Source organism: Euleptes europaea, chromosome 19 (genome assembly GCF_029931775.1).
Source record: "Euleptes europaea isolate rEulEur1 chromosome 19, rEulEur1.hap1, whole genome shotgun sequence".
NCBI lineage: Eukaryota > Metazoa > Chordata > Lepidosauria > Squamata > Sphaerodactylidae > Euleptes > Euleptes europaea.
Window position 1 is genome coordinate 15070329 of NC_079330.1, and position 27675 is coordinate 15098003.

The following is a 27675-nucleotide window of genomic DNA, read 5'->3' on the forward strand; positions in this document are numbered from 1 at the left end:
AGGACCTGTCCTTGCTCTTCTGGCTCTATCGATTCATGAGCTCATGCCTTCTTGGAATGCCGCTTTTATGAGGAACTTTGATCCCATTATATCTCTCCCCTTTTGACATATAAATCTAATGCCTCTGTGTCTGACATAATGCCTTTTTTACTAAGTGACATGGATCCCAAGGCTACATTGTCAGTGGCAAGATTTGTTTCAGTCCTTATATCCCTCAGACATTAGATATATGTTGCTCAAGATCAATGGATCAAGGAGCTTCTAAGGGATAAAGGAAAGGAAATCTCCAGGAATTTCCTCACTCAGAGTTGGCAATGCTAGGTAGAATGCAAGGCGTGAACTAAAAGACTGGTGCAAGAGCAGCTGGCCTGTGAGACGGACTTGGCTGGTTCTTTTTTAAAAAGGCTTATTGTAAGTGTTGATTCCTTAATGAAAGGGCTCCCATCTCCGTCTGGAGCTCTCAGAGGAAAGACTCTGGAACAAGGCAATGTTTCCTTCTCAGCAGAATTATTGTCAGCCACTCTGAGCCTGGCTTTGCTGGGGAGAGCGGGATATAAGGGTGATGAATAAATAAATAAAGATAAATTAAATAAATGACATTTTAAATGCTCAGATCCGGATAATAGGGATCCCTCTTTCTTTCTTGGCTTTGGCATTTTTCTTGTCCCTCTCTGAGACAGCAGTCATAACAGTCACAAATTCCGGAATTGATCCAGGGCCAACGCTATCCCTGGTTGCAGCACCAAACCTTTAGGCACAACTGCATCTTTGCCAGGATCCTTCAGAAAATCACAGAATGAGAATTCCACTTCCCAAGACTTTAGCCTTTGGGATTTCTTTTAACAAAGTAAATGATTAGTGAGGTCGCCAAAGTTTGAAAACAACCGGGTTCGATGCAGGAACTGATCCAGCTCCCAGTACTTTAAGGAAAGCTGTCTCTTGCTCATTTCAATCACGACAGGAGCAGGGTTTTTAAAAAATGGCATTGTTTTAAATTGCACATCAATGCTAGCTAGTGTGCTCCTGTAGATGGGAAAAATAAGAATTAAAAATGCTTCCCTCCCCCGTAGCTGTTTGTTTGCTATGCTCCTTCAAACATATTTTAAAAGAAACATTAATTCAGATGTGCAACGGCGGGGAGGGGGGTGCTGGCTATGGTCAAATGGTATGAAACGGTAGTGCTATGAACGAAACATGTGAGCCGCTTTAGAGTTTTTGTTAAAATCATCAGCTGTATTAGCAACACAGAAGAATGCATAAAGTCCCATATCATAAAATAGGAGAAACTCGAAGAAAATATATAGATTAAACAACAATCATACTCTTGACTAGTCTGAGCGATCGAATCCAATCAAAATGAATACTTCCGGCCTGACATTTTCTGTTGGTGGTGTCTCATTCCAGCTCCCAAGAAATAGCTACTGTGGTTGCACACATTTTTTCACTGGTGTCAGTGATTCCTTCCCAAGGGTGCTTGAAAAGAATCGGTTTTCTCATGAGCGTCAATGTTAAACATGCTACATTTCTATAGTTATAACAATGGTAATAGGTTTTACTTCCAAAGTTTAGCCAGTAAAATTCCTTCTGCTACAGTTAACAATTTTTTCACCAAATTGCTGCAATCAGAGAGCCAGCATGGTGTAGTGGTTAAGGTGTTGGACTAGGGCTTGGGTTCAAATCCCCATGTGCACCATGGAAGCTTGCTGGGTGACCTTGGGCCAGTCACACACTCTCAGCCCTGACCCTGGCTAGTATTTGGATGGGAGACCTCCAAGGAGTACCAGGGGTGCGATGTGGAGGCAGGCAGTGGCAAACCACCTTTGAACGTCTCTTGCTTTGAAAACCCTACAGGGTCGCCGTAAGTCGCCTGTGACTTGACGGCAAAAAAAAAAGCTGCAACCTACCTCTGCAGACCTTTCTAAGCATCAGGCTTCTGTTTGAAGGCACATACATACCAAACTGTTTTCCCATTGCAACTCACAACCCATCAGTGTTAGATGCAACCAGTCCCTATAATTGGCGTGGCTGCTTCACTGTGTATCTGTTGAAATTTCTAAACTGTTCTCAAGGGCTGTCCTATGTAAAACAGATTATGGCCTTTTATGCATGGCTGTTTCCCTCGCCGTCACCCCTTCAATGACTTTGGGTCTTCATTTTGATTATGCATGCCATTTCTGGCCATCCGAGGTCACCTCACTCTCCCCCTGACTTTCCCCATGTTTTGCCTGCGTTTTCAAATCTGAGATAAAACAGGTCTCTGAAAACACGAGCAAAATGAGAGGAAACTCAGGGAGGGAGAGAGGCGACCTCTGACGGTCGGAAACGGCATGTATAATCAAAACAGAGACCCGAAATCGTCAGAGAGGTGACGGCGAGGGAATCAGCCATGCATAAAAGGCCTATGATAGTCCTGTTTAGATATTTTCCCTGACCTGGATGGTCCAGGCTAGCCTCATCTTGTCAGGTCTCAGAAGCTAAGCAGGGTCACATGAACACACATGAACGCATGAAGCTGCCTTATACTGAATCAGACCCTTGGTCCATCCAAGTCAGTGTTGTCTACGGCTCTCCAGGGTCTCATGCAGACCCTGGCTAGTACTTGGGTGGGAGACCACCAAGGAATACCAAGGTCACTATGCAGAGGAAGGCAATGTCAAACCACCTCTGAACATCTCTTGCCTTGAAAACCCTACTGGATTGCCATAAGTTGGCTACGACTTGATGGCACTTTACACACACAGATTTTGATATTAATACCCCAGTTTTCTCCCTGGTGTGGACTCAAACTGGAGTAAAAAGTTATTCTCCCCTTTTTCATTTTATCCTCAGATCTACAACTGTGCGAGGTAGGTTACGCTGAGGGCGTGTAACTGGCCCAAGGATACCCAGCAAGTTTTCATGCCAGAATGGGAATTCAAACCTGGATTTCCAACCACTACATCGTGCTCAGCTCTCAATGGGAGTGTACCAGGGCATGCGACACAACTGTGTACTTCCCCTGTCAAAGGCCCCTGTCGAAGTGACTCTGGGATAACGGCACTGCCTGATCAAAAAAGGAACATGAAGGATGTTTGGGGACTCACCACTGGGGAAGAAAGGGGGAGGAATAGAAATGAGAGGCATCCATTCTTCATAGGAGCATGGGGAGGAGAGAAGGAGAGAGACCCCCACAGGAAGGGTCTTGCACACATCTTCAACATCAAAGCCTGCCTCTTTGAGGAAATGTTTGAGGACCATGTTGACTTTACCTTACTAGACTATTCAAGTAACTTTACTGAAATTAGCTGATGCAGGCAATTTCAGGGAGGTAATAGCTAAAATCACCAGACCCACACTTGAATTACACATAAACCCATATTGGCTTAACATTTCTCTCAGGTGCCGCTCTTGAGAGGCGGAGGCCATGGGGTGACAATTCAAAGTAGCTGTCCAATCATCTGCAGAAATCATCTAACCAAAGATTGGAGGAGAGAAATCTGAAAACAGAATTTGCCAAAAACCATTGCACATCCATCAAGTTTGGGTCTTCAGGTTTCGGCTTTCTGCTGGGGATGAGGTTTTAGTGTGGGTTTTATCCAGCTTGATTTTTAACAAACTTTTAAAAAGTGCCCTGTACCTCAAGCCTTAAGTCTGTGGCAGGCGATTCAGATCCAGAGATGCAGCATTGTATGCAAAGAGCGCCTTGGGGGGAAAGGAGAAGACTTATACACACAGAGGATGCATTTGGCTATCATAAAAGCTGATTGGGGTGAAGTCCTCAATGGGCTCTGGAAAATAACTGCATCTGGGGCAGGATTAATTCACCATAATAGGACAATAAATATGATACATTTCTAATAACACCCATTATGGTGGGATGAATGGAAGCAAGCAAGAGGACTAGAACTTCTCTTTGCCTTCGGGAACTCTCACTATCATATTTAAGTGATGGGTTAGCGATTGCTTTGACTGCATCTCTCTCTCTCTCTCTCTCTCTCTCTCTCTCTCTCTCTCTCTCTCTCTCTCTCTCTCTCTCTCTCTCTCTCTCTCATGGCCTACGTAGGGGTGATTTGTTCAGTTCAGTATCAGAAGTATGCTCTGTTACAGGGCAACACTCCCTCCAGAAGTCCTTCCAAAGTCCTTCAGAAGTGAGCTGCGTATAACAAGGGATTTGGAGCGTCTGACTTAGGGAAATATTTCATGCCAAATCCATTTAGGATTTAGAGGTCAAAACCAGCACATGGGTTGCCGATGTTCTGGTGCTCCAGTCTAATGAGTCCTCTTCTGCTCACAGTCCCCCCCTCCCCGACAAAACCCAAATGATTGCATTTTTTTTTTACTGTTTTTGGAGAGTCTTGTAACCCAGCCAGAGGTGCAAGTGGTTATGGCAGCATCTTTTTGTTCTAGTAGCAGACGTAGTTAGTGAATCAGCCAAAGCTGATAACAGGCACTCCCGGGTGCAACTATTACCTGTGGTTCTGGCATTAATGTAGGACTCAGGAGGACCTCCAAGCTATGAATCTTTCTAGGCGAGAATAATCCCATCCAGAAAAGGCATTTCCCTTGCCAACCAATTTGCTGAATCCTTCACCATCCTTATCTGTCTTGTGTGGACAAAGCTTCAGTGTACTCACTCTCTTCTCATCAACTGATCTCCAGACACCTATTCAGGACTGGCTGACTCACCTAGTTCAGATGAAAAGGAGAAACGCTGCTGGCTATCAGCAATGTACTGATGGCACTATACCAGATGACCTCCCCCGACTGCTCCGTGTAGATATTAAATTGCAGGGGAAGCAAAACTGGGCTCTGGGGAAGAGAACACAATTACCCCCATGGAGATGAAAAAATCATCTTTCCCACGCAGCCTTCTGGGATTTACCTACCAGGAAAGGCAGGAACCACCACAAAGCGGTGAACCACTAGCTACAACCTTGCAAGGTTCTCCAGAAGGTCGGATCAGAACCAAAGGGTTGAAATTAAATCAAAAAAGTTTCCGTCTAGACATTAAGAAGAATTTTCTAACAGTTGGAGCGGTTCCTCAGTGGAACAGGCTTCCTCGGGAGGTGGTAAGTTCTCCTTCCCTGGAGGTTTTTAAGCAGAGGCTAGATGGCCATCTGTCAGCAAGGCTGATTCTATGACCTTAGGCAGATCATGAGAGGGGAGGGCATCTTGGGCATCTTCTGGGCATGGAGTAGGGGTCACTGGGGGTGTGGGTGGGAGGTAGTTGTGAGTTTCCTGCATTGTGCATTGGGTCAAACTAGATGACCTCGGTGGTCCCTTCCAACTGTATGATTCTATCATTCTAAGAATTACCATGGTTGGTGGTATCAAACAAAATGAGAACCCAAAGCAGCTTGCAACATCCTCCTCCCCTCTTCCACTCACAACAACAATCCTGTGAGGATGGTTAGGCCGAGGGAGAGTGGCTGGGCCAAAGTTTCCCAGTAAGCTTCTATGGCAGAGGGGACAATTTGAACCTGGCTCTCTCAGACCCTAGTCTGGCTCTATGTTTAATAAGGATTGCTTGTTGAAAGTGATGTTATTCGAAGGACTATATGTAGCGGCGGTGCCAATCTGGGCCAAAATAAATGTCAAGGAGTTACGGAAAATGCCTGTGCCATAAGCAACCAAGATAGTGCACTGCCTGTACTGATCACTCAGTGCATAAATTAAGGTGAACACGGGAAAAAAACATGCCTGAATAAGATAGCTTTGCCTCCAGCCATATGAGTTTGGACAAGAGCAAGCTTGTTTATTTAAAATATTTGAGTCCTGCACTCTACCAAGGCTGGTATGTGACAGGATTGATCTCGGGCATCAGCTATTACTCTAAACTTAGTTTTAAAATAAGCCTGGAGACCTTTGGACTCTAATGAGAAGGTGCAGTCGGCGCAAAATAGCCAGCGTCTGTTTGCGTGGGTGCTTGTTTGCATACATATGGCTCACCCTAGGTGAGGTGCAAAACTTAATCTTTAAAAAAAAATTCTTCTGAGTTGCAAGCCTCCTTTCCTGTCGTTGGTTTTCTGAACGGCTCGTTTTAAATGGTTGTCCCTCGTTCCCCCGCTCACAGAGCCAGCGTGGTGCAGTGGTTAAGAGTGGTGGTTTGGAGCGGTGGACTCTGATCTGGAAAACCGGGTTTGATTCCCCACTCCTCCACATGAGTGGCGGCCGCTAATCTGGTGAACCGGGTTGGTTTCCCCGCTCCTCCACATGAAGCCTGCTGGGTGACCTTGGGCTAGTCACCCTCTCTCAGCCTCACCTACCTCGCAGGGTGTCTGTTGTGGGGAGGGGAAGGGAAAGTGATTGTAAGCTGGTTTGATTCTGCCTTAAGTGGTAGAGAAAGTCGGCATATAAAAGCCAACTCTTCTTCTTCTTCACGGCAACCCAGATTTATTTTATTCAGTGAAATGACGTTTATTATGGCTGCCCGAGAGAAGCTGTCTGGGCCCACAGGGAGCCAGTGCCAGGACTTCCGTGAGGGCCCCTGGGGAAGTGTGTTTCTTCCCCAAATTTTCATCCCTTGCAAGGGCCGCTGTCCTTCGGTCCTCTGGAGTTTCTCCTACCCTTTGCCTGACTCAGGCCCCTTAAGTGTGTTTAAACCCATCTGAAGGGCAAGCAATTAATTGGCTCACAGCGTATATTCATTAGTAACTTTTTCTCGTTAGCGTGGGAGCTTATTTGCTGCTCTGGTACTTCCACCATGAGGAAAGTGACTCCCTCTTTTCGGGAACAAATGCCAGCTTGTATATCCTGTCCTCTCCCAAGCCATGCTCTAACAGCATTAATGGAACATTAGAGTTTTAATTACACCATTATCCTATTTATTTTTATAAATAATTCCAGAGCAGTCATTAAAGTTTGTGAATTTAGTAGTAAATGACTTTAGGGAGAGAAATCAAGTTTTCAATCTTGGTGTTATCTACCACGGGGGCTGTTTCTTGGTCGCCTTGTTGTTCTTAAGATTATTCATTTATCTAACGTAGTAAACACTCAAATTGAACTTCCTTCCTTGAAAAGTTTGCTGGAAAGGCTTTACGGCTGACCAGTTCTAGGAGGATTTCAACGTCTGTTTGGCTGTGTTGGGAGAAGGCTCATTGACTTCTGGCATAGGGCCTAACGCTGCTGACACAACGCTCAATCGCCTCCTTGTGGAAGATCAAATTTGCAGGTGCACATCTGGACAAAGACAGTCAATTTTACAAGTGCTTTCTTGCAAAGCACTTTATCCAGAAAGCGGGGAAAGGAAGCAGCCATTTCGTACAGAATATATCTCCCGCAACATCACAAGGGTTTTTTTTTTCTAAGAGACACAGTGGTTTGCTTCCTGATCATAAAATGTGTCGGAATACCCTCTGGATCCATTGCTAACAAAGTGTAGAGCAACACCTGTCTTACCTGGGACATACCAGACTGACTTTTGCAAACGCAACAATTCCCATTTGCAGTCAGCTACAGGTAAGGTTGGCAACAGGCCAGCTTCCTCTTGTCATAAGACAAGCTCTACTGAACGCAGATCTACAGGCAACGTTGTCTGGTTGCTTGATAGCAGCTTTGGCAAATTCTGAGCCTTCCTGCATTTGCACTCAGGAAGGGCAATATGTACTCCATGCTAAAAAAAAGCAACAGTGGTTCTGTGTTCAGGCAATCTGAATTCAGCTCCAGGAAAGGCCGGAGTCAGGTTGGGAAATACCTGGAGATTTGTGGGGTGGAGCCTGGGGAGGGTGGGGTTTGGGGAGGAGAGGGACTTCAGTGCCATAGAGTCCAATTGCCCAATCGACCATTTTATTCGGGGGAACTGATCTCTGTCGCTGGTGATCAGTTGTAATAGCGGGAGATCTCCATCTAGTACCTGGAGGTTGCCAACCCTATGCATTAGCGTGGAGTCCCCGACCCCAATATATCTTCAAGATACACCAGCACAGAATCCTCGAGTTCTCCATCTGGGGCCACAGCCTTGTGCTGTAAAAAGACACACCTTAGGATCAGGTGGTCACAGTATTTCAAGAGCCTCTCACACAATCGGTGTGCACCTGAAGCAGGTCTTGGGAGAGGCAGCATACAGATCTTCTCGATAAATAAATGACTTATTTATATTTTTATACTCTACTTAGTTTGATTAAGTATTATGACAATGTAGATCTTACCTGTGCCTTGAAGGTGTCTAAAAATACTCACTATTTTGCAAACTTTGATATTGTAAACATATAGGGGCACATTCAGTATGGGAGATATTACACATTGGATTTGCTCCTTATTGGATATCTCACATCACATTTGCTTCTTGTTGGATACACTCCTAGATCTAATTAAATGTATGGCAAAATGGAGAAATTTATGTATTACTCATAAACTTGATATTCCTAAAGTTTTCAAATATTGCAGATATTCCAGCTGTGAGAAGAAAGGCAGGTTTATAAATATTTTAAACAGATAAAAAGATACACTGATAGTAAATGCACCACAGAGATCATTTAAAACTTCTGACATTAAGAAAAGTTTTCAGTATTCCACATTCTCTTGAAATCGATTAAACAGTGTAACAAACGGGAATTAAATATTGCATACTAATGTCAGGATTGTTTGGTATCAATGCCTGCCATGAGGTATATAGTAGTTTATTTGTTTTGGTAACCAGAGTAAAAGGTTTGTCCAAGTTGGACAAAGGTTTTTCTAATGCCACCATTTACTTTCAAGCTATAAACATACCAAGAATAAATGGCACAGACTTTATAGTGTTGCATTACTGCTTAACATTTCACTCTCTCCAGAATTTAATTAAATATTATAGAAAACAAACATGACCGAATATATCATATCAAGCCAAATATTCCTGGGTTTCAGAGAATGCAGATATTCCCAAATGGCAAACCTTTTAGAAGACATAGATGATTAGACTCAAAATGAATGACTATGCATTGTATAGAATCATTTATTACATGCAAAGCTAATCCAGATCTCTGGGAACTGTTATCTTCTTCCATGTTTCGGTGGCTTGATGTTTTTCATCCCACACTTTGGAATTCTGTGAGGCCTGGATTGATGAGGAACTCTCTCCAGAGAAGGGAGAGGCCACGGATAAGTGGCAGAGCACCTGCTTTGCATGCAGACGGTCCCAGGTTCAATCCTCAGCATCTCCAGTTAAAAGGATCAGGTAAAAAGGTGCTTTGAAAGATGTCACTTGAGACCTTGGAGAGCTGCTGCCAGTCAGAGTAGACAAGACTGACTTTAATAGTCCCCGGGGTCTGATTTAGTAAGGCAATTTCGTGTGTGTTGATGTGTGATCCCCTGCAATGCTGTTAGTGTTCTTGGGTTGTCTTCTCCTTTCTCCCTGCAACTGGTTCACTATGAAAAAGCTGGAGGTGGGGGAACAGGCAGGGATTGTACTTGGCCAGACACACTGGGAGCAAGTGGATGAACCAAACTGAAGTCGGACCCTGGAGTTCTCCCAAAATTACCACTGATCTTGAGACTACAGGAATCAGTTTCCCCCGGCAGAGGTGGCAGTTTCCGAGGGCAGACTCATATTCCCCTTCCTGTACTCTGCCCGCCCCAGGCAACCACCCCCAAATCTGCAGCAATTTCCCAAGCCAGAGTTGGCAACTCTAACAGCAAACCAAGGCTCAGCAACACTGCCAAGGGCACAGGGACTCTCCTCGGTCCCTTGGGCAAAGAAGAAACCGTCTCGTGCGCTGAGCTAAATGGCCTGGTGTGAACCCTGGAGCTGAACCCATGAAGCTGTCTTGTATTCTTGTAGTGGAATCCTAAGGAGCATTACTCCAGTCTAAGCCCATTCATTTCAGTGGGCTTAGACTGGAGTAATTCTCTTTAGGATTACGCTGTTGTTCCGTCAAGCTCTGTTTTGTCTGCTCCGACTGGCAGCAGCTTTCCAGGGTCTCAGGCAGAGGAGGTCTTTTCTATCACCTGCTTCCTGAGCCTTTTAAGTGGAGGTGCTGGAATCAAATCTGGGAAAGCTGGTGCTCGATCCCTGAACCTTGGCCCCTTCTCTACCTTCCCCTGTTTCTATTGTTTAGTGCCATGGTCTCCCCCCGCCCCAATTGCCAACTTTCTTGTGAGCTTTCATTGACTAGAAGCTTGTATGTAAATAATAAGAGTTATTATTAATAACAATAGTAATAATGATAATAGTAATGAACCGATGCTGACGAGGATGCCTCTTGTGCCTGTAGAACCCAGACATCGTGCTGGTGCACTACTTGAATGTACCCGCCATCGAGGACTGTGGGAAGCCGTGCGGCCCCATCCTTTGCTCCATAAACACCGACAAGAAAGAGTGGGCCAAATGGACGAAAGAGGAGCTGATCGGCCAGCTGAAACCAATGTGTGAGTATGCTGGGCTTGGGCATGTGGGAATGGGATGGGAGGAAGTTGGCCTCTGGCTGTGCCTGAGTTTGCAGCTGGATGCGGCTTGTGTGTCTTTCAAGAACCAGTGCACAAAATTGACAAAGAGGAAGGTTGCGTAGAGCTCCTTGAAGATTGCAGACTAAGGTCTTGTTTGCAGGGAGGGGGGACCTGCTGTAAGGTTTCAAGGCTATTGAATATACTAAGGATTATTGGGGGGAAAGGCTGTGCATTTTAAGAACTTTTGTTGTGGTTCTTCCCTCATAATGCCTATAAAGCAGTGAAATAGTATCTATCACCTTTTTTTGGATCAATTCTATGAGGAAAGGCTGAGGGAGTTGGGAATGTTTAGTCTGGAGCAGACGAAGTTGAAGGGGGGACATGATTGCTCTCTTGAGAGGAGGGCAGGGAGCTGTTCCTGTTGGCAGCAGAGGACAGGATTTGCAATAATGGGTTTAAATTGCGAGTGGAAAAGTACCGGCTGGATATTAGGGGGAAATTTTTTACAGTAAGAGTTATTCAACAGTGGAATCAGCTACCTAGGGAGGTGGCGAGCTCCCCCTCACTGGCAGTCTTTAAGCAGCGGCTGGACAAGCACTTGTCAGGGATGCTCTAGGCTGATTCTGCATTAAGCAGGGGGTTGGACTAGATGGCCTGTTTGGCCCCTTCCAACTATGATTCTATGAACTGCTCATGACTCTCAAAACTCTGTGGCTGGATTCCCTTCCTTCCTTCCTTCCTTCCTTCCTTCCTTCCTTCCTTCCTTCCTTCCTCCCTCCCTCCCTCCCCTCCTTCCTTCCTTCCTTCCTTCCTTCCTTCCTTCCTTCCTTCCTTCCTTTCTTTCTTTCTTTCTTTCTTTCTCGATAGTAACTAGACAGGGGCCCACTTTGGATCAGGACAGTGGGACATGGGGAGGAAGAGGGAATGCAAACTAACTTTTCCCCCATCAGCCATTTTCCCAGCCTGAAATGGCCCCCGTGGAGCTGCCATGTGCCTCACTGGCAAATACAGAGAGCCTGTAGGGGAAAAGATGCAGAGGAAAAGGGTTTATCCCCTCCTTCCCCTACAAGTCTTGATCTAACCCAGGTCTCCAAACCACTGCTATTTATAAAGGGGGGCGGGAAATGCTCGGGCTCTCTGAGTCTGAGCATGCACCTCCCAGTGCCCTGTGCAGTTTGGCTTTAAGGCACAGCTGTCTGCACCTTTGACAGGCACAGTAAGCATGCCGGGCTGTTTCACGGGTTCATAACAAGCGCAGCTTAGTGCGCAAAGCCAGTGAGGTAGCCTGAGGGATAATCACATGTGGCAAGTCAATGTGTACATGTACCTGCTGTGCTCCTGGCATCCCAGGGCTGGCCTCCGTTTCTGCCCACAAATCATTTTTTTAAAAAAATTTGATCTGGCAGGCACTTGTCTGCCCTCGCTGTAAGTTTGAACTTGTTGCCATGACAAATCGCCCATTGTAAGGCACGATCTGGTCAGCTTGTCACCCGCCTCTTCCACTTTTCTCCCTCATCGCCCCCCCACAGGGGCTGGGATGCCTCCTTTCAGCCCCATCTCTCCCTCCCACAACTGCCTGCTGTTTGAAGAGCGCGGATCGTTCCAGAGCCGCTCTTCTGTTGCATACAGATAGCGGCTGTATTGAACCGCGCATCATTTGAGCAGCAAGGCGTCCCTCTTGGCAGGAACGGGCTGCGGAATGCAAAAGAGGCCGGCAATTGGAGAGATCTCCGTTCTGTCGGCAAAGCTGTGCTGAGAATCAGCCAGGCCAAGCCCCTCCTCACCCGTCGCTCCGTAGACCCCCTGGCGGAATTGGCCCAGAGACGAATTTGTTCCCCCCCCCGGGCAATTTGCAGCTCATTTTCATTGGTCAATTTAGTCTGAAAGTGATGCTGTCCTTGCGATCCCGGTTCCCAGGTTATTGCTGGTGCATTACTCCTGCTGGGACCACAACTATGTCTGCAAAATGAGTTCCAGGGCTGGACTGCGGGAGCCGTGGAAACAGGCTTGCTGGGCTGTGGAGGGATACCTTCTGCAAGTCTCTGGGTCGCGTTGGGCCACTGGGGAGGACAGAGACTTCTTGGCTGGGTTGAACCCAGCAGAGCCAGACAAGTCCCTCAACAAAGTTTGTGGGAAGGAATATCCATCTGTTCCGATCTGCCCTCCCTGCTGGACTCCTGAGAACTGCTGTTGGGGAGGAGGGATCTGGGACGCAAATTGTCCTACGTGGTAAGCTGGGATTCTGTCTGGTGACCAGTAGTGAGGTGTGAAAAGCCAGGTTCCACTTCTGATCTGCTCACTTCCATCTTGGCTCCAGACATGACCTGTTCGCATTCTCCTGTGGTTCTTCTTGTCCTGATCCTAAGGCCAGTTCCAGGGCGCAGCATAAGTATGGCCGATTATGCATGCCTTTTCCGCATTCGCTCTCAGCACACACACATTTTGCCCGCATTTTCTAGATTCTGGCTAAAACTGCATCTGGAAAACATGGGCAAAACTCCCAGGGAGATCGAGGCAACCTCTGATGGGCGGAAAGGGCATGCATAATCAAAAGGAAGCCCCGAAGCGGTTGGCGGAGGTGACTGCAGGGAAACGTCTCTGCATAAAAGGCCTATAGCTGTGGCTATGCAGGGAAAAAAACCCTAGCCCTTTCTTGCTTCATGCCAATACACACAGCCCTGACCTTAAACAGATGGGCCAAATCGCCCCCGTGGGAGGGAGAAACTGCTGTGAAACTTTCGGGGGGGGGGGCATCACTGATCCCGTTCCAAAGCCTGCGATGCAGCACAGGCGGATAAGGTGGCAGCAGGTTTGAAAATCTGCAGTGCGTCAGGAAAACGACGGGAGAAACGACACCAAACCAGCCGTAAATCTCTTTTATGCCTTGGGAGGGAAGCGCAAAGTTCTGCCCAATTATTCAGCCTGCTTATGCATGCGCACGTCCCTGTTTATAGATGCGCATCCTGGGAAAGGCTTCCTTGGAAATGCAGCTCGGAGTTTAAAGTGGGATTGCGGGGAGCGGGTGGGGGGGTGCTTTAGATCCCGATCAGAATTTGGAAAACACGTGCCGCTTGGCTGGGCACGTTTGGGGAGTGCCAGGAGTGTTCCTCGCCAGGCAGGCCTCAGATTGGGTTCCAAGCGGAGCATGCTGCTAAATCCTGAAGCCAAGCACATTAGCCGCCTCACATTTTCACATAAATCACATTCTATCGCAGGCTTCACAGTTTGATTTCCTGATGTTTCCAAATTTCTCTGCCCTGAAGGAGATTAGTCAGTGATTGAATCTGAGTCTGGTGCCCAGCCTAGTCCAGGCGCACCTTAAGCTGGAGGCTCTTTCTCTCTTCTGTCCCCCCCATCCCATCTCCTTAAAAAAAAAAAACTTGTTGCATAATGCAGCTCTGGTATTTTTTCATCGTGACGACTTTCATTCCTTCAGACCTTTGAAAGGCAAAGTGTACAGGTGAGCTTTGCCTCTCCTCTCGCCACCCCCCTTTGAGTCCAAGCTTTCAAAATAGCTCTCTTATGGCAGGGACCCAGCTGCACCTTTCTGCCAACCACTTAATTACCAAGCCCATATGCCATCTCCTCAGGGACGGATTCAAAGGGGATTTATAGCCTCTCTTGCAAGGGCTTTTCTTTCAGGCTGGATAAAGAAACTTTCATTGGGGGAAACCTCTTTCTCTCTCTCTCATTCTCTCTCCTTGCAAGGTTTTCTGCAGGTGCCTTTGACCTATGGAAGACAAGTGGCTGGATTACATTAACCAGCAAACAAACAGACAGTAGACTCCCCATTATAAAGCAAGCCATTATTTCTACTCGGTACTTTTTTTTAATGAATTTTTATTGATTTTTATAACACAAAACAAACAAACGAATACAATAAAAATAATACAAAAAATATATAACAAAACATAATACAAAAGAGTATCTGTATATACTTATTAATAAGTTCGTAGCTACAAAGTTATTAAGACCAAAAAGATACCCCTTCGACCCTCCACCCACCTTTAAAAATGTGACCCATCACCCGACTTCCGAAGAAGTGTCCTAACAGTTTTAAGAATATCTATCAACTATATAATATAAAAATATTAAAACTAGTTTCTATAACTCACTAATTAAAGTAGTAAAATCCATTTTTGCCAGTTTATCCCAATATGAGCTGGCCTTTGCCCATGTTTTTTTTTAAATTTTCCATATCTTTTCCATGTAGGAATTCGGTTAATTTGGCCATCCTCATATAATACTGGCCCTTTCCAGAGCTGCATATGGGCTGGGGGCTGGGGGAGGCCCTGCCCTGAGGAGCCTACAGTGTACATTTTTACAGTAAGGGAGACAGAGAGCAGGGGGGAGGCAGGGCTAGACAAAAGGAGGGATGGGAAAGGACCAAGGCAATCGTGTAGGGTTGCCAACTGCCAGGAAGTAGCAGGAGATCTCCTGCTAATTCAGCTGATCTCCAGCCGATAAGAGATCAGATCACCTGGAGAAAAATGGCTGCTTTGGCCATTGGACTTTATGGCATTGCAGTCCCTCCCCTCCCCAAACCCCACCCTCTTCAGGCTCCTCCCCCAAAATCTTCCATTAGTTGAGAAGAAGGACTTGGCAACCCTACAATCGTGAGAAGAGGATGAGCAAATATAGCTACCAATCCTGGGGCTTGATTTCAGCTGGAAATAAGATTGAAGGCTGGTACTCCCTCTCTCTCTGTGCATATACCTCTGTGTGTTAAGTGCCGTCAAGTCACTTCTGACTTACGGCGAGCCTATGAATTAATAACCTCCAAAACATCCTATCATTAACAACCTTGCTCAGGTCTTGCAAATTGAGAGCCGTCCATCCATCACATGTTGGGTCTTCCTCTTTTCCTGCTGCCTTCAGCTTTTCCTGGTATTATTGTCTTGTCCAGTGACTCTTGACTTCTCATGATGTGACCAAAGTACGATAGCCTAAGCTTATAGTCATTTTAGTTTGTAGAAGCAGTTCAGGCTTGATTTTATCTAGAAACCACTTGTCTTTTTGGTGGCCCATAGTACCCGTAAAATGCTCCTCCCACATTTCAAATGAATCAACTTTCTTCATTGTCCTACTTTCACACAAACGCATAGTAATGGGGAGTACTTTAGTATGAATTATCTTGATCTTGGTCGCCAGCAATGTGCCTTTCCACTTATGGATCTTTCCTAGCTCCTTCATGGGCTGCCATTCCCAGTCTCAATCTCCTTCTGATTTATTTGAACACATGAACACATGAAGCTGCCTTATACTGAATCAGACCCTTGGGTCCATTAAAGTCAGTATTGTCTACTCAGACGGGCAGCAGCTCTCCAGGATCTCAGGCTGAGGTCTTTCACATCACCTACCTGCCTAGTCCCTTTAACTGGAGATGCCAGGGATTGAACCTGGGACCTTCTGCATGCCAAGCAGGTGCTCTACCACTGAGCCACAGCCCTTCTCCATGGCTCTCCAAGGTCTCAGGCAGAGGTCTTTCACATCACCTACCTGCCTAGTCCCTTTAACTGGAGATGCCAGGGATTGAACCTGGGACCTTCTGCATGCCAAGCAGGTGCTCTACCACTGAGCCACGGCCCCTCTCCATGGTCTTTCACATCACCTACTTGCCCAGTCCCTTTAACTGGAGATGCCGGGGATTGAACCTGGGACTTCTGCATGCCAAGCAGACGCCCTACCACGGCCCCTCCCACCGCCATCTCCCTTTTGGAAGGGGTCTGCCATGGAGTTTTAGGACAAGCCAGAAACAGTGAGATTCTCGTGCGAGTGCTTCAGCCAGGAGAGGCCTGATTTTTTCTCTTTCTTTTTTTCTGAACAGCAAAAAATAAGGGAAAAAATAATGTTCCCAGTCCCATAGGTTTGGCACTGGCCCTCACTGTTTCTCTCCAGTGCCCAATTACCCTTGCTTTGAGGGCTCGCCAGTCTGACCTGAAGACGTCCTTGGAGGCATCTGGTAGCGGAAATGGGATTAGCAAAGCAGAATTCAGCTCTCTGTAGTCATGCCATGTGATCGGCCACATTAAACAGCTGAGCTGTGAGATCTGGGACAGCCGTGGCATCGTCTTTTCCTGCTCTGCAAAGTGTGACCAAAAGGGATGCAGAGGCACCTCCTGGAGTTCCTGTCCTGTGTCACATCCCTGGTAGCTATGAAAGAGACGACTGTCTCTAAAAGATGCTGTACATGACTTTTCCCTGGCTAAGGTTGTTTTGTGAAGGAAGGTGGCACGGGACAGCCTGATCTCATCAGATCTCGGAAGCTAAGCAGGGTCGGTACTTGAATGGGAGACCACCAAGGACGACTCTGCAGAGGAAGGCAATAGCAAACCACCTTTGATTCTCGAAAGCCCCTTTCCGGGGCTGCCATAAGTCGGTTACAACTTGACATCACTTACATATGTACATAAGGTTGTTTTCCTGTGACTGAAGAAACTGGTATCTTAGGAGTAAGCACCAAACTTCACCTAAAGCAAAACATTGAGCCAAATTTGAAGGTTCCTGCAGTGACCCAACATCTGTGAGGGTCTGATGGAAGCAATAAAGGTTTTGATAAGTCTGGAGAAAAGCCCGGGTGTGGGGGACTCTCTTTCTAAGGTTCATTGGCAGGGTCAACAACCTGTTATAATTAAAGAGCCAAGCTACATCAAAATTCAGAGCAACAGATTGACAAAGAGTCGGTTTTAGAAAGTCCATTTGGGTAACTGAAAATATACAACTTAACGTTGAGTAATAATCCATAAAGTTTCTGCAGCCCAAACACTGGCTGTTGAAAGCCCTTTTATTAGAAAGTGACACGCACAAGGTCTCACTGTAAGTCATAAATATACCCAAGAGCTGCCTACATGATTAGTGTTTTAATGCACTGGCATAAATCTGTGCATGGTTCATTGTTGGAATTCCTGGTTTAACTGTTCACCGCTATCATTTCCTGTTCTGGAAAGTGTCTCTAAGAAACCCTTTAGTCCCATAAAAATCTTTACCTGCCATTCCCTTCACATACTGGTTGTTCTAGCATTTAACTCACACAGTGATTTGATTTTCTTTTTTTTAAGTACTTTTTAAAATTACTGAGCCACATTTGACCCTGGGGCCATAGGTTGCAGACCCCTATGCCCTATTCTTTGAATGTTCATACCAGTTAAATTATTCTGTGGCTTTGCTCTGTGTTTAACCCTGAGTAGGGACAGTCCAATGCACAGCAATAATTCCACTGTCCAGTTTTCTTTCTCAGGCCCAAACAGCACAGCCAATGGTCTTTCCTATGTAGCTGGCTCCATTTTTGCACTTCCGTGCCTTCAGTATGGTTTGATTGTCCACTGCCAATCCATCATATGGTTTTTGCTCCTGCCTGCACTGCCTCATGGGATTTGTAGTCAGCATTCTCATGCATGAAATATTTCACTGTAGGTCACACAGTGATGGAGAGAGATTTGCGGTGGTAACTGAAAATGAGTCGGTGCAAAATTATTAAACTATCACAAGAATACAGGAATTCCAGGAGTCTGTTGTGCGCAGCAACAGTGCAAGCTTCTTTGTGCAGGACGTGACTGAAAAGATGACAAATTTCAGTAGGGCCACTACAGTTTCTGGAGCAGGATTCACATAGGCCAACATTGCATTAAAGCACTGGCATTTCTTTGATATGACTGATTGATTCCTGATTGTAAGCCGGTTTGATTCTTCCTTGAGTGGTAGAGAAAGTCGGCATATAAAAAACCAACTCTTCTTCTTATAGATGAACAAATGTACCACATGAAAACAGAAATGCCTGTGTGATGCCCATGTGGTCTAGGCTAGACCTGAGACATCCACTCTTGGGATCCTAGAACTGAACTGGTGTGTGAAAAGTCAGCAGTAATATTTTTCAGGGATGTCCCCAAAGGGGCAATCTCTAGCCCCTTCGCATCACATTGTGTAGGGTTAAGAAAGCTGCTGGGGCAAGAACGTCCAGCGAGCTGCTCTTTTGCGCAATATCTCAGTTGACAATTAAATCTCCCTCCCTCCCACCTCCCTTCTATGCATCAAAGCAGACCTACACCTCCCGCGAATTCTGCTCGATGTCAGTAATCTATAATCACTGTGTTCTTGCTTTCTCCTAATTATTCAAACCACAGACCTGAAACATCCAACATAATTCTTAAGACTGTAATCTTAGTGATTATAGAATATTTAAAAGGGGCGGGAATGACCCCTAACAACCGAAGCTTTTATTTCATATCAAAGCCAGGGAACCTCCACGATTGTCTGATCAGTTAGTGCCACCGTGTGGCTAGCAAGAAAAGTGTGTCTTTTCCACGCAGCTGTGCTGCAATCTCGTATAAGCCAAACTCTATCCCAATTTTCCCAATCACAGTAGGATATTTATCTCCGTCCTAACAGCAGATCTCTGCATTGGAGCTTCCTCAGTCAGGATTAGCAACCCGTTTAGGGTGTTTTCATCATATGTGACATTTAAAGCAGTTCTCACATCTGTTACTTTCTGTCGAGCCCACATTCGCCAGAATGCTCATTTATGCTACGCCTTTCATAGAATCATAGAGTTGGAAGGGACCACCAGGTTCATCTAGTCCAGCCCCCTGCACAGTGCAGGAAATTCACAACTACTTCCCCCCTCCACACACCCAGTGACCCCTACTCCATGCCCAGAAGATGGCCAATATGCCCTCCCTCTCATCATCTGCTTAAGGTCACAGAATCAACATTGCTGACAGATGGCCATCTAGCCTCTGCTTAAAAACCTCCAGGGAAGGAGCACTTACCACCTCCTGAGGAAGCCTGTTACACTGAGGAACCACTCTAACTGTTAGAAAAGTCTTCCTAATGTCTAGATAGAAACTCTTCTGATTTAATTTTAACCCATTGGTTCTGGTCTGACCTTCTAGGGCAACAGAAAACAACTCGGCACCATCCTCTATATGACAGCCCTTCAAGTACTTGAAGATGGTCATCATATCCCCTCTCAGTCTTCTCCTTTTCAGGCTAAACATACCCAACTCCTTCAACCTCATAGGACTTTCCGCTCTTTCTTCCTCATGGACAATGTTCAGACGGGCGAAAACGAATGGGAGGTTTTGCCTTGGATTTGCCGCTCTCTAAATGTACATTTCCCCCAGCCAAATTCTCAAAAAAATAAGCCCCCATGCAGAGTTTTGAGAATTCAGATGGGGGGAATGTACATCTAAAGAGCGGCCAATCCAAGTCAAAACCTCCCATGCATTTTCACCCTGGGAGTCATAAAAGACAAGGTTAAGTCTCACATTTGAAGACACACACATACAAATGGCCTGAGTTCAATGGGACATTCCTAAGAGTACAGTACAGCGTACTAGACTGCAGCTGTATTCTAAATCTCTCTGGCCTTTTATGCATGGCTGATTCCCTCACGGTCACCCCTCCGACCACTTCGGTTCTTTGTTTTGATTATGCATGCCCTTTCTGACCATCAGAGGTCGCCTCGATCTCCCCCTGCGTTTCCCTGCGTTTTGCCCACTTTTTCAAATTTGAGATAAAACAGGTATCCACCAAGGAAGACCAGGGTTGCTGTGCAGAGGAAGGCACTGGCAAACCACCTCTGTTAGTCTCTTGCCATGAAAACCCCAAAAGGGGTCGCCATAAGTCGGCTGCGACTTGATGGCACTTTACACACACCCACACCCACACACACACATAATTAATTATTTTCCACAGCATGGTTGTGGTACCAACCTTAAAATAAAAAATAAAAATTGTCAGTTGCATTTTTTCCAAGAAACGAACCTGTTTAAAACAGGCCAGTTCTGCGCCTCTCTGAAGTCTGCGCCCTAGGCGACCGCCTAGTTCGCCTTAACAGTAGCACCAGCCCTGAGTGGGTGAACCATTCTGCTTTAGGGAAAGGCGCACTTGGGGCTTAGGCCAGCCTTGGCAGATCGTCCCTGCGTGAGACTCGTCTCTCTGTGTCCCTGACTGCAGCCAGGCATTGAGACCCGAGCTAGCCTGCATCTCCCATCTCTCATTCTTGGCTTGACTACTGTGACAAACTGTCTTTGAACCGCAACAGCCTTGAGTTCCGGCTACCTGAGCAGGAAGGAAGGGCAGCTTGTCTCTCCCCAAGGCAAGTGCTTAGCAAGCGCTGGCAGATTTCTCTGTTGTTCTTTCTGGTTTTCGCAGTGCCTGTAGATCCCAGGTGTGTCACAACAAAGCAGGTGCTTGGCTTTTGCTGACGTCGGATTTGGGGCTTTGCGGGAGGCTGTAAAGGGGGCCGGAGACAGGCCCCGGAAGAAAGGAGAGAGAAATTAACAAGTCCTCCGGCAGGAGTCAGAAATGCTCTGCCTGGCACTGCTCAGCACTTTGCCACTGTGTGTGTTTGGACCGGAGACGGAAGAGAGGCAGCAAAACGCTGGAGAAGAGATGAGAAGAGTTTTGTCAGCCTGGGAGCAGCTGTTGCATGCTGCGGATAAGCAAGGGCCTGGCTGGGAGATGGCATTTTTTAGGAATGGCACCTTGTGCTTGGCGCCTTAGAGCCTTCCGGTTTTGATCAGACGAAGGAGAAGAAGAATTAGTTTTTCTATGCCAACTTTCTCTACCATTTAAGGCTTGCAATCACCTTCCCTTCCCCTCCCCGCAACAGACACCTCGCGAGGTAGGTGGGGCTGAGAGAGCTGTGACTAGCCCAAGGTCACCCAGCTGGCTTTGTGTGGAGGAGCGGGGAAACCAATCCAGCTCACCAGATTAGCCTCCGCCGCTCATGTGGAGGAGTGGGCAATCGACCCCAGTTCTCCAGATCAGAGTCCACCGCTCCAAACCACCGCGCTTAACCACTACACTATGCTGGATCAGTGAGGGAGGGGAGTTCACCTAGGTGGAGATCAGTTCACCTGAGAGTATCTGGACCCCGAATGGTTCAGGTTTGGGGGTTGTTCCTGCAGCAGGTCTCTCCAACATAGGACAGTTTGCTTGCTGTCGTTCAGTCTCTCCTTCCCCCTCCCCATGGTCCCTCCAACTCTTCAGTCCCAAAGGGTTCATCTCTGACAGTTCCTTCCCCACGCCTCGTTTCTCCAGTTCCCTCTCCTGGTACTGCTGTGTTTTCCCAGAGCGGCCGCTTCCAGTCTGGAAAACACCCCCCTAGAGTAATTTGCCCCCGTAGAAAAACCTCTTGATGAATAACCATGTATCTGAAGAGAGAACAAATCATTTCTGACGTTTTTAATAAGCTTGGAAAATTATGGTGGGGGAAAGCTAGACGGGGCCTTGAATGCAAATGATCTGGGGAGGGGAAATATAAGGAGGGGGCAGCTGGTTGGGAGGTGGAGGAAAACAGAAACCTCTACATGCCTTCTGCACTCGGGTGGCAGCAAGGACTGGCCGTTTGCTTCGGGTCAGTCATGTGTAAGGGCAGGGCAGGATCCCAATTTTAGATCCCAGTTTTGTGCATCACAGACCTGTATGGGAACAGGATACTGCTGCTGAAGTTCCAAGTTCTTACCGCTCAGATAGACTGCTCCAGTAGCCTCTCCTACCACTCCATTAGTATGAAGCCTTCCTCCAGCTAGAGCCTTCTTCTAACTTAAGTCACACTCCTTCTGACGAAACAGCTACTTCAGTTGGAGGAAGTTTCCTTAGGTTGCATCTTAAGCCAGGATACTGCCGAGTGCCTCCGGTCTCTGATTTTTTCCCCTTCCAGCCAGCAGAATTAAATAGTTGAATGGGTTCTCCTGCATTTAATCTTCAGGCATAGGTCAACATGAAGCAGCAACAGGGTCATTCTACGTGCCCGGCGCCTTCTGTGTTTGCTTCTTTAAAGGGGAACACAATTCTTCGGCAGTGTTCCGTGTGATGTCCAAACAGAGGGCTTACTTGTGAGTAGTTTTGTGGGTGGAGGAGTCTCCAGATGGTATAGTTAGGCTCGTTGCACTTCTCCAAACAGTGAGTCGTTCCAGGGGCGGCACAGAACCAGGGTTGGTCGGTCCCCTTTGGAAGAGTCTTGTGGCTTGGCAAATGTTCTGCAGTGCAGCCAACTACGTCAGATTTCCAAAGAGGAAGGGGGGCAGGAACTGCACCCACACGTTCTTGAATATTGACCCCAGCATTCATTCACAATGGGACTGTCTTGTCTGCACCAGGAGAATTCAGTTGCAAATGACTGACAGACAGACAGACAGACAGACAGACAGACAGACAGACAGATGGGTGGGGGAGAGAGAGAGAGAGAGATCTTGAACCTTCAAGGTGATTCAGCCCATCTGCGGCTGTCTGTCTGTCTGTCTAGCTCTCCAAACTCAAACTTATGCACTCCTGCACCTTCACCCCTTTCCCTCCACTTCTCCAACTTCTGATGGTTATTTGACAGCAGGGTTGCCAACCTCCAGTCAGTAGCTGGAGAACTCCTGCTATTACAACTGATCTCCAGCCGATAGAGATCAGTTCACCTGGAGAAAATTGCCGCTTTGGCAATTGGACTCTACGGCATTGAAGTCCCTCCCCAAACCCCGCCCTCCTCAGGCTCCGCCCCCAAACCTCCCGCCGGTGGCGAAGAGGGACCTGGCAACCCTATTTGACAAAGCTATGGTGTGTGTGTGTGTGTGTGTGTGTGTGTGTGTGTGTGTGTGTGTGTGTGTGTGTGTGTGTGTGTTAAGTGCCGTCAAGTCGTTTCCGACTCATGGTGACCCTATGAATCAATGTCCTCCAAAATGTCCTATCTTTGACAGCCTTGCTCAGGTCTTGCAAACTGAGGACTGTGGCTTCCTTTATTGAATCCATCCATCTCTTGTTGGGTCATCCTCTTTTCCTCTATGGGGGGTATCCCATAGCAATCACCTCCCACAGAGGAACATTCTTTTCCCACAGATTCTGGCCCCAACTGGTGTGCCAATCTAGTCTGAGCCCCTGGCGGTGCACCCCTTCGTGGTAAGCAGAGAGCGAAAACCCACAGCAGAATCCATGCGGTCCTTCCCGTGGGATCCTGTCCTTCTCACTGGGTTTCAACATTCCCCTGCCAAGGGAAGCAACATGGGACGGTGCAGTGAGAGGAGGAAACCCGGGCCATTCATGTAAAGCAATCGCAGCTGAGAGCTGTTAGCAAGATGTTGCTTCTCTGTGATAGGGGGAAAGTGCTCGGACAGAGCTGATGAGAGCAGTTTAATGGGATTACATTGCAGGCACTGTACCTTCGAAAACAGGCAGCTGATTTTTTTTTAATTGTCTTTTGTAGTTAAACGAAAATGTTCCACCATGTTTTATTCCCATGTGCAATTTAAGAGCAAATGGAGGGGTTTCACCTGAGTTGGTTTATAAGGAAATGTTTCCTGGCGGAATGAAGCCTTGCGTTGGTGAAAATGAAAGTATTGCATAAATCCACACAATTAAATCATGGGTGCTGTGGGGAGGGAAGCTCAAATGGTCCCTGGTCTTAACAGGGGAATGCACGAGAGATGTTTTGCCTTCCTAGCCTCTGAGAGGGTGTTGGACACAGATAGGTGGCATTGGAAAATTGAATTGTGTGTGGGTGTCCGGGTAGGAAAAGATAAATCTAATGAAAATTTCACCCAATTGAGCTGAGAAAAGCCTGAAGTGAGGCTATTTCTGTCAGCAAGCAAGGGACCGCATGTGTGTGTGTGTGCAAGGCGGGTGATAAAGGGGCAAAGCTGCTATTTTAAATGGATGGTTTCCACGGAGATGCCAGCCTTCTCGTGTCAACAACCAAGGAACAAACTGGGGGTGGGTCTTGAATCCCATTAATAGGGAGAGTTGAGAGCTTTTTTTATTGCCAAGGAAAACAAAATGCCACAGAGAGAGAAAGAGAGAAAACTGTGATAGAGAAGAAGAAGAAGAAGAGGAAGAAGAAGAAGAGGGAGAAGAAGAAGAAGAAGAAAAAGAAGAAGAAGAAGAAGAAGAAGAAGAAGAGGAAGAGGAAGAGGAAGAGGAAGAAGAAGAAGAGTTCCTCTACCACTTAAGGAAGAATCAAACAGGCTTACAATCACCCCTTCCCCTCCCCACAACAGACACCCTGTGAGGTAGGTGGGGCTGAGAGAGCTCTAAGAGAGCTGTGACTAGCCCAAGGTCACCCAGCTGGCTTCATGTGGAGGAGTGGGGAAACAAACCCAGTTCACTAGATTAGCATCCAGAGCTCAGGTGGAGGAGTGGGGAATCAAACCCAGTTCCCCAGATTAGAGTCCACCGCTCCAAGCCACTGCTCTTAACCTCTTACCACGCAGCATCACAGCTGGGAATCAGGAAGGCCCAAGTTCAAAGCTCACCTCAGACCACCTACAACTCACCTACCCCATTCTGCGTTGTGGGGGTAATATGACCAAACTCCCTGACCTGGATGGCCCAGGCTAGCCGGATCTCATGAGATCTCAGAAGCTAAGCAGTGTCGGCCTGCCAAGGAATACCAGGGTCATTATGCAGAAGAAGGCAATGGCAAACCACCTCTGTTAGCCTCTTGCCTTGAAAACCCTACTGTGTTGCCATAACCTGGCTGCAACTTGATGGCACTTTACACATACACACATGGCCAAACTACCTTACAGGGTTGTTGTACATAGTGCTCCAATAATTTTTGTGAGGTGCTTTGAATTCTCAAAATGCTAAGGATCACTGTTGCTCTTGTCCCCGTTGATCTTTGCAGGAGGCCTCAGGCTTTCCCTTCTCTTCCATGGAGCTATCTCTCTCTCACACACATATGTCCCCAATAACTAGTGGCAATCTGAGACAAGCGAAAGAGAATTTATCTGGTCTGAGAAAGAATGTCCATTCTGAGAAACTGTGATCGGTATTATGGTCCCAGAGGAGCTGGTGGAGAAAAGGAGCCAGGCCCTGCTTTGGTCCCTTGGCTCACTGGCAACTGGTCGTCCCTGCCATGAGTGCTCTGCATACATGTTGGTGCCGAGTTGTTTTCTGTTGCCCCAGAAGGTCGGACCAGAACCAATGTGTTAAAATTAAATCAAAAGAGTTTCCATCTAGACATCAGTAACAATTTTCTAACAGTTAGAGCAGTTCCTCAATGGAACAGGCTTCCTCGGGAGGCAGTAAGTGTTCCTTCCCTGGAGGTTTTTAAGCAGAGGCCATATGGCCATCTGTCAGCAATGCTGATTCTGTGGCCTTAAGCAGATGATGAGAGGGAGGGCATCTTGGCCATCTTCTGGGGATGGAGTAGGGGTCACTGGGGGTGTGTGGGGGAGATAGTTGTGAAATTCCTGCATTGTGCAGGGGGTTGGACTAGATGGCCCTGGTGATCCCTTCCAACTCTATGATTCTATGTAATATCCCCAAACCATTTTGCTGGTGATCGAAGAAAGTCCTGACAAGACTAATGAATGGGTAGCCATTGAGTCAATACAGGGGTGGTCATTTGGATGCCGAGGAGTTAAAAGGGAGCGAAAGAGCCCACATGCAGCTGAATTCCTTCTGCCTGGCTCAACCAGGCCCTTCCCTGCGCCCACTCCGGATGTTCCAATAGCCCAGTATACCGGTACCTGCCTTTAGCATCTTACTGTCCCTGAGATGTTGGTGATGCCTTTACAAGATGTTGTCATAGTCACGACTCTTCTGGCTCTAGCCCCCTTTCCTGTGTCTTTAGAAATTAAATCGAGGGGGAGATGGGAGGAGTGACTCTGTGGCACGTGCGGGGAAGCTAAAATATGGGTTCAGCTGAGGCACCAAGCATGGTCCATACTGCAGCTGGTGGGGTTTGTTTTGAACCATTGGTAGGATAGGACATTGTTCTGTTTTTCTGGTAGATCTTTGGCCTAAAGAACGCAAACATCCTCTCGCCTTTTAAATCAGCGTGGAACACCGGCTATTGAAGAGTAAATAAGCAGATGGAGATGATTCTTCACTGATGGGGGGTGTAACTCAGTTGTTTTAAGACATGCTTTGCGTGCGCATGAACTAAATTATCTCAGGTAGCAGGTGATGGGGAAAGCTGCTCTGCCTCTGACAGCTAGGAGGGCCTCTGCCCATCAGGAGGGACAGTACTGTCCTAGATGGACCCCCAGAAAGGCAGCTTCCTGTGTTCATATGTTGTATATGTTACAGCAGGTAAGAACTCAGCTTGCGATCCTTGATTTTGAGAAAAAGGGTGTAAAACGTATACCCCTCTTTCTGGCGTACAGAAGTGTCAAGTGCCTAGACTTTAGGCAGGGCTGGGGAAGGATGAAAAGGAGGGAGCTGAAGATAGGCAGTCCGTTAGGGCCGGGAGATGTTCTGAACATGGCAGGGCTTTGGGGAAAGGCCTGGGCTGTAACCCATTCTGGGCTTCCCTGTGCTGCTGTACAGGGCAGTCAAGCTTCTCATTGGGAAATGGTGGAGGGTGTCATCACACAGAGAACCAGCGTGGTGTAGTGGTTAAGAGCGGTGGTTTGGAGAGGTGGACTCTGATCTGGAGAGCTGGGTTTGATTCCCCACTCCTCCACATGAGCGGCGGAGGCTAATCTGGTGAACTGGATTTCTTTCCCCACTCCTACACATGAAGCCAGCTGGGTGACCTTGGGTTAGCCACAGTTCTATTAAGAGCTCTCTCAGCCCCACCTGGAGGAGCCCCGTGGCGCAGAGTGGTAAGCTGCAGTACTGCAGTCCAAGCTCTGCTCACGACCCGAGTTCAATACCGACAAAAGTTGGTTTCAGGTCGCCGACTCAAGGTTGACTCAGCCTTCCATCCTCCCGAGGTCGGTAAAATGAGTACCCAGCTTGCTGGGGGTAAAGGGAAGATGACTGGGGAAGGCACTGGCAAGCCACCCCATAAACAAAGTCTGCCTAGTAAACGTCAGGATGTGACGTCACCCCATGGGTCAGGAATGACCTGGTGCTTGCACAGGGGACCTTTACCTTTTACTAGCCCCACCTATCTCACAGGTTGACTGTTGTGGGGAGGGGAAGGGAAGGAGATTGTAAGGGGTTTGATTCTGCCTTAAGTGACAGAGAAAGTCGGCATATAAAAACCAACTCTTCTTCTTCTTTAAGCCCCTGGGGTAGTACCACACTCCTCTTGTTTTTCCTTTAACCTACTTGAGCCTGTGGGCACTTTTGGAACATTGAGAACGGGCCGTGGGTATCGCTGCAAAATGACTGCTATGAGGAGCCATTGCAACAGGTGGAGAGGTCCCAAGGCAAGCATCCTCCTATGATGAGAGATGCTATTCTCAGGTGGATGCTCTCTGCAGACCCAAAGTGATGCCTCCTGGGATCTTCTGAACCACCACCTGCTCCAAGGAGGTGAAAGAAGGAGCACTTACATTTGACACTTGTTGAGACACAGGAGCCTGACCTGATTCACAACCAAACATTAGAGCAGGGGCTAACTTTTTAAAAACTTTTAAAACATCTTTGGCATCCTGCATAGTTCCAAACCCT

At 47.2% G+C, this 27675-nt stretch overlaps 1 protein-coding gene across 5 annotated transcripts in view; it reads left to right on the plus strand.

Annotated features, from left to right (window-relative positions):
- The window catches only part of CAMTA1 (calmodulin binding transcription activator 1), an 815188-nt gene that overhangs the window by 709786 nt on the left and 77727 nt on the right, over positions 1-27675 (plus strand). For all 5 annotated transcript variants that reach the window (XM_056865058.1, XM_056865060.1, XM_056865059.1 and 2 more), the window contains exon 6: positions 10170-10323. In XM_056865058.1, coding sequence (XP_056721036.1) covers positions 10170-10323 — 154 coding nt within the window. The remainder of the gene's footprint in view (positions 1-10169; positions 10324-27675) is intronic.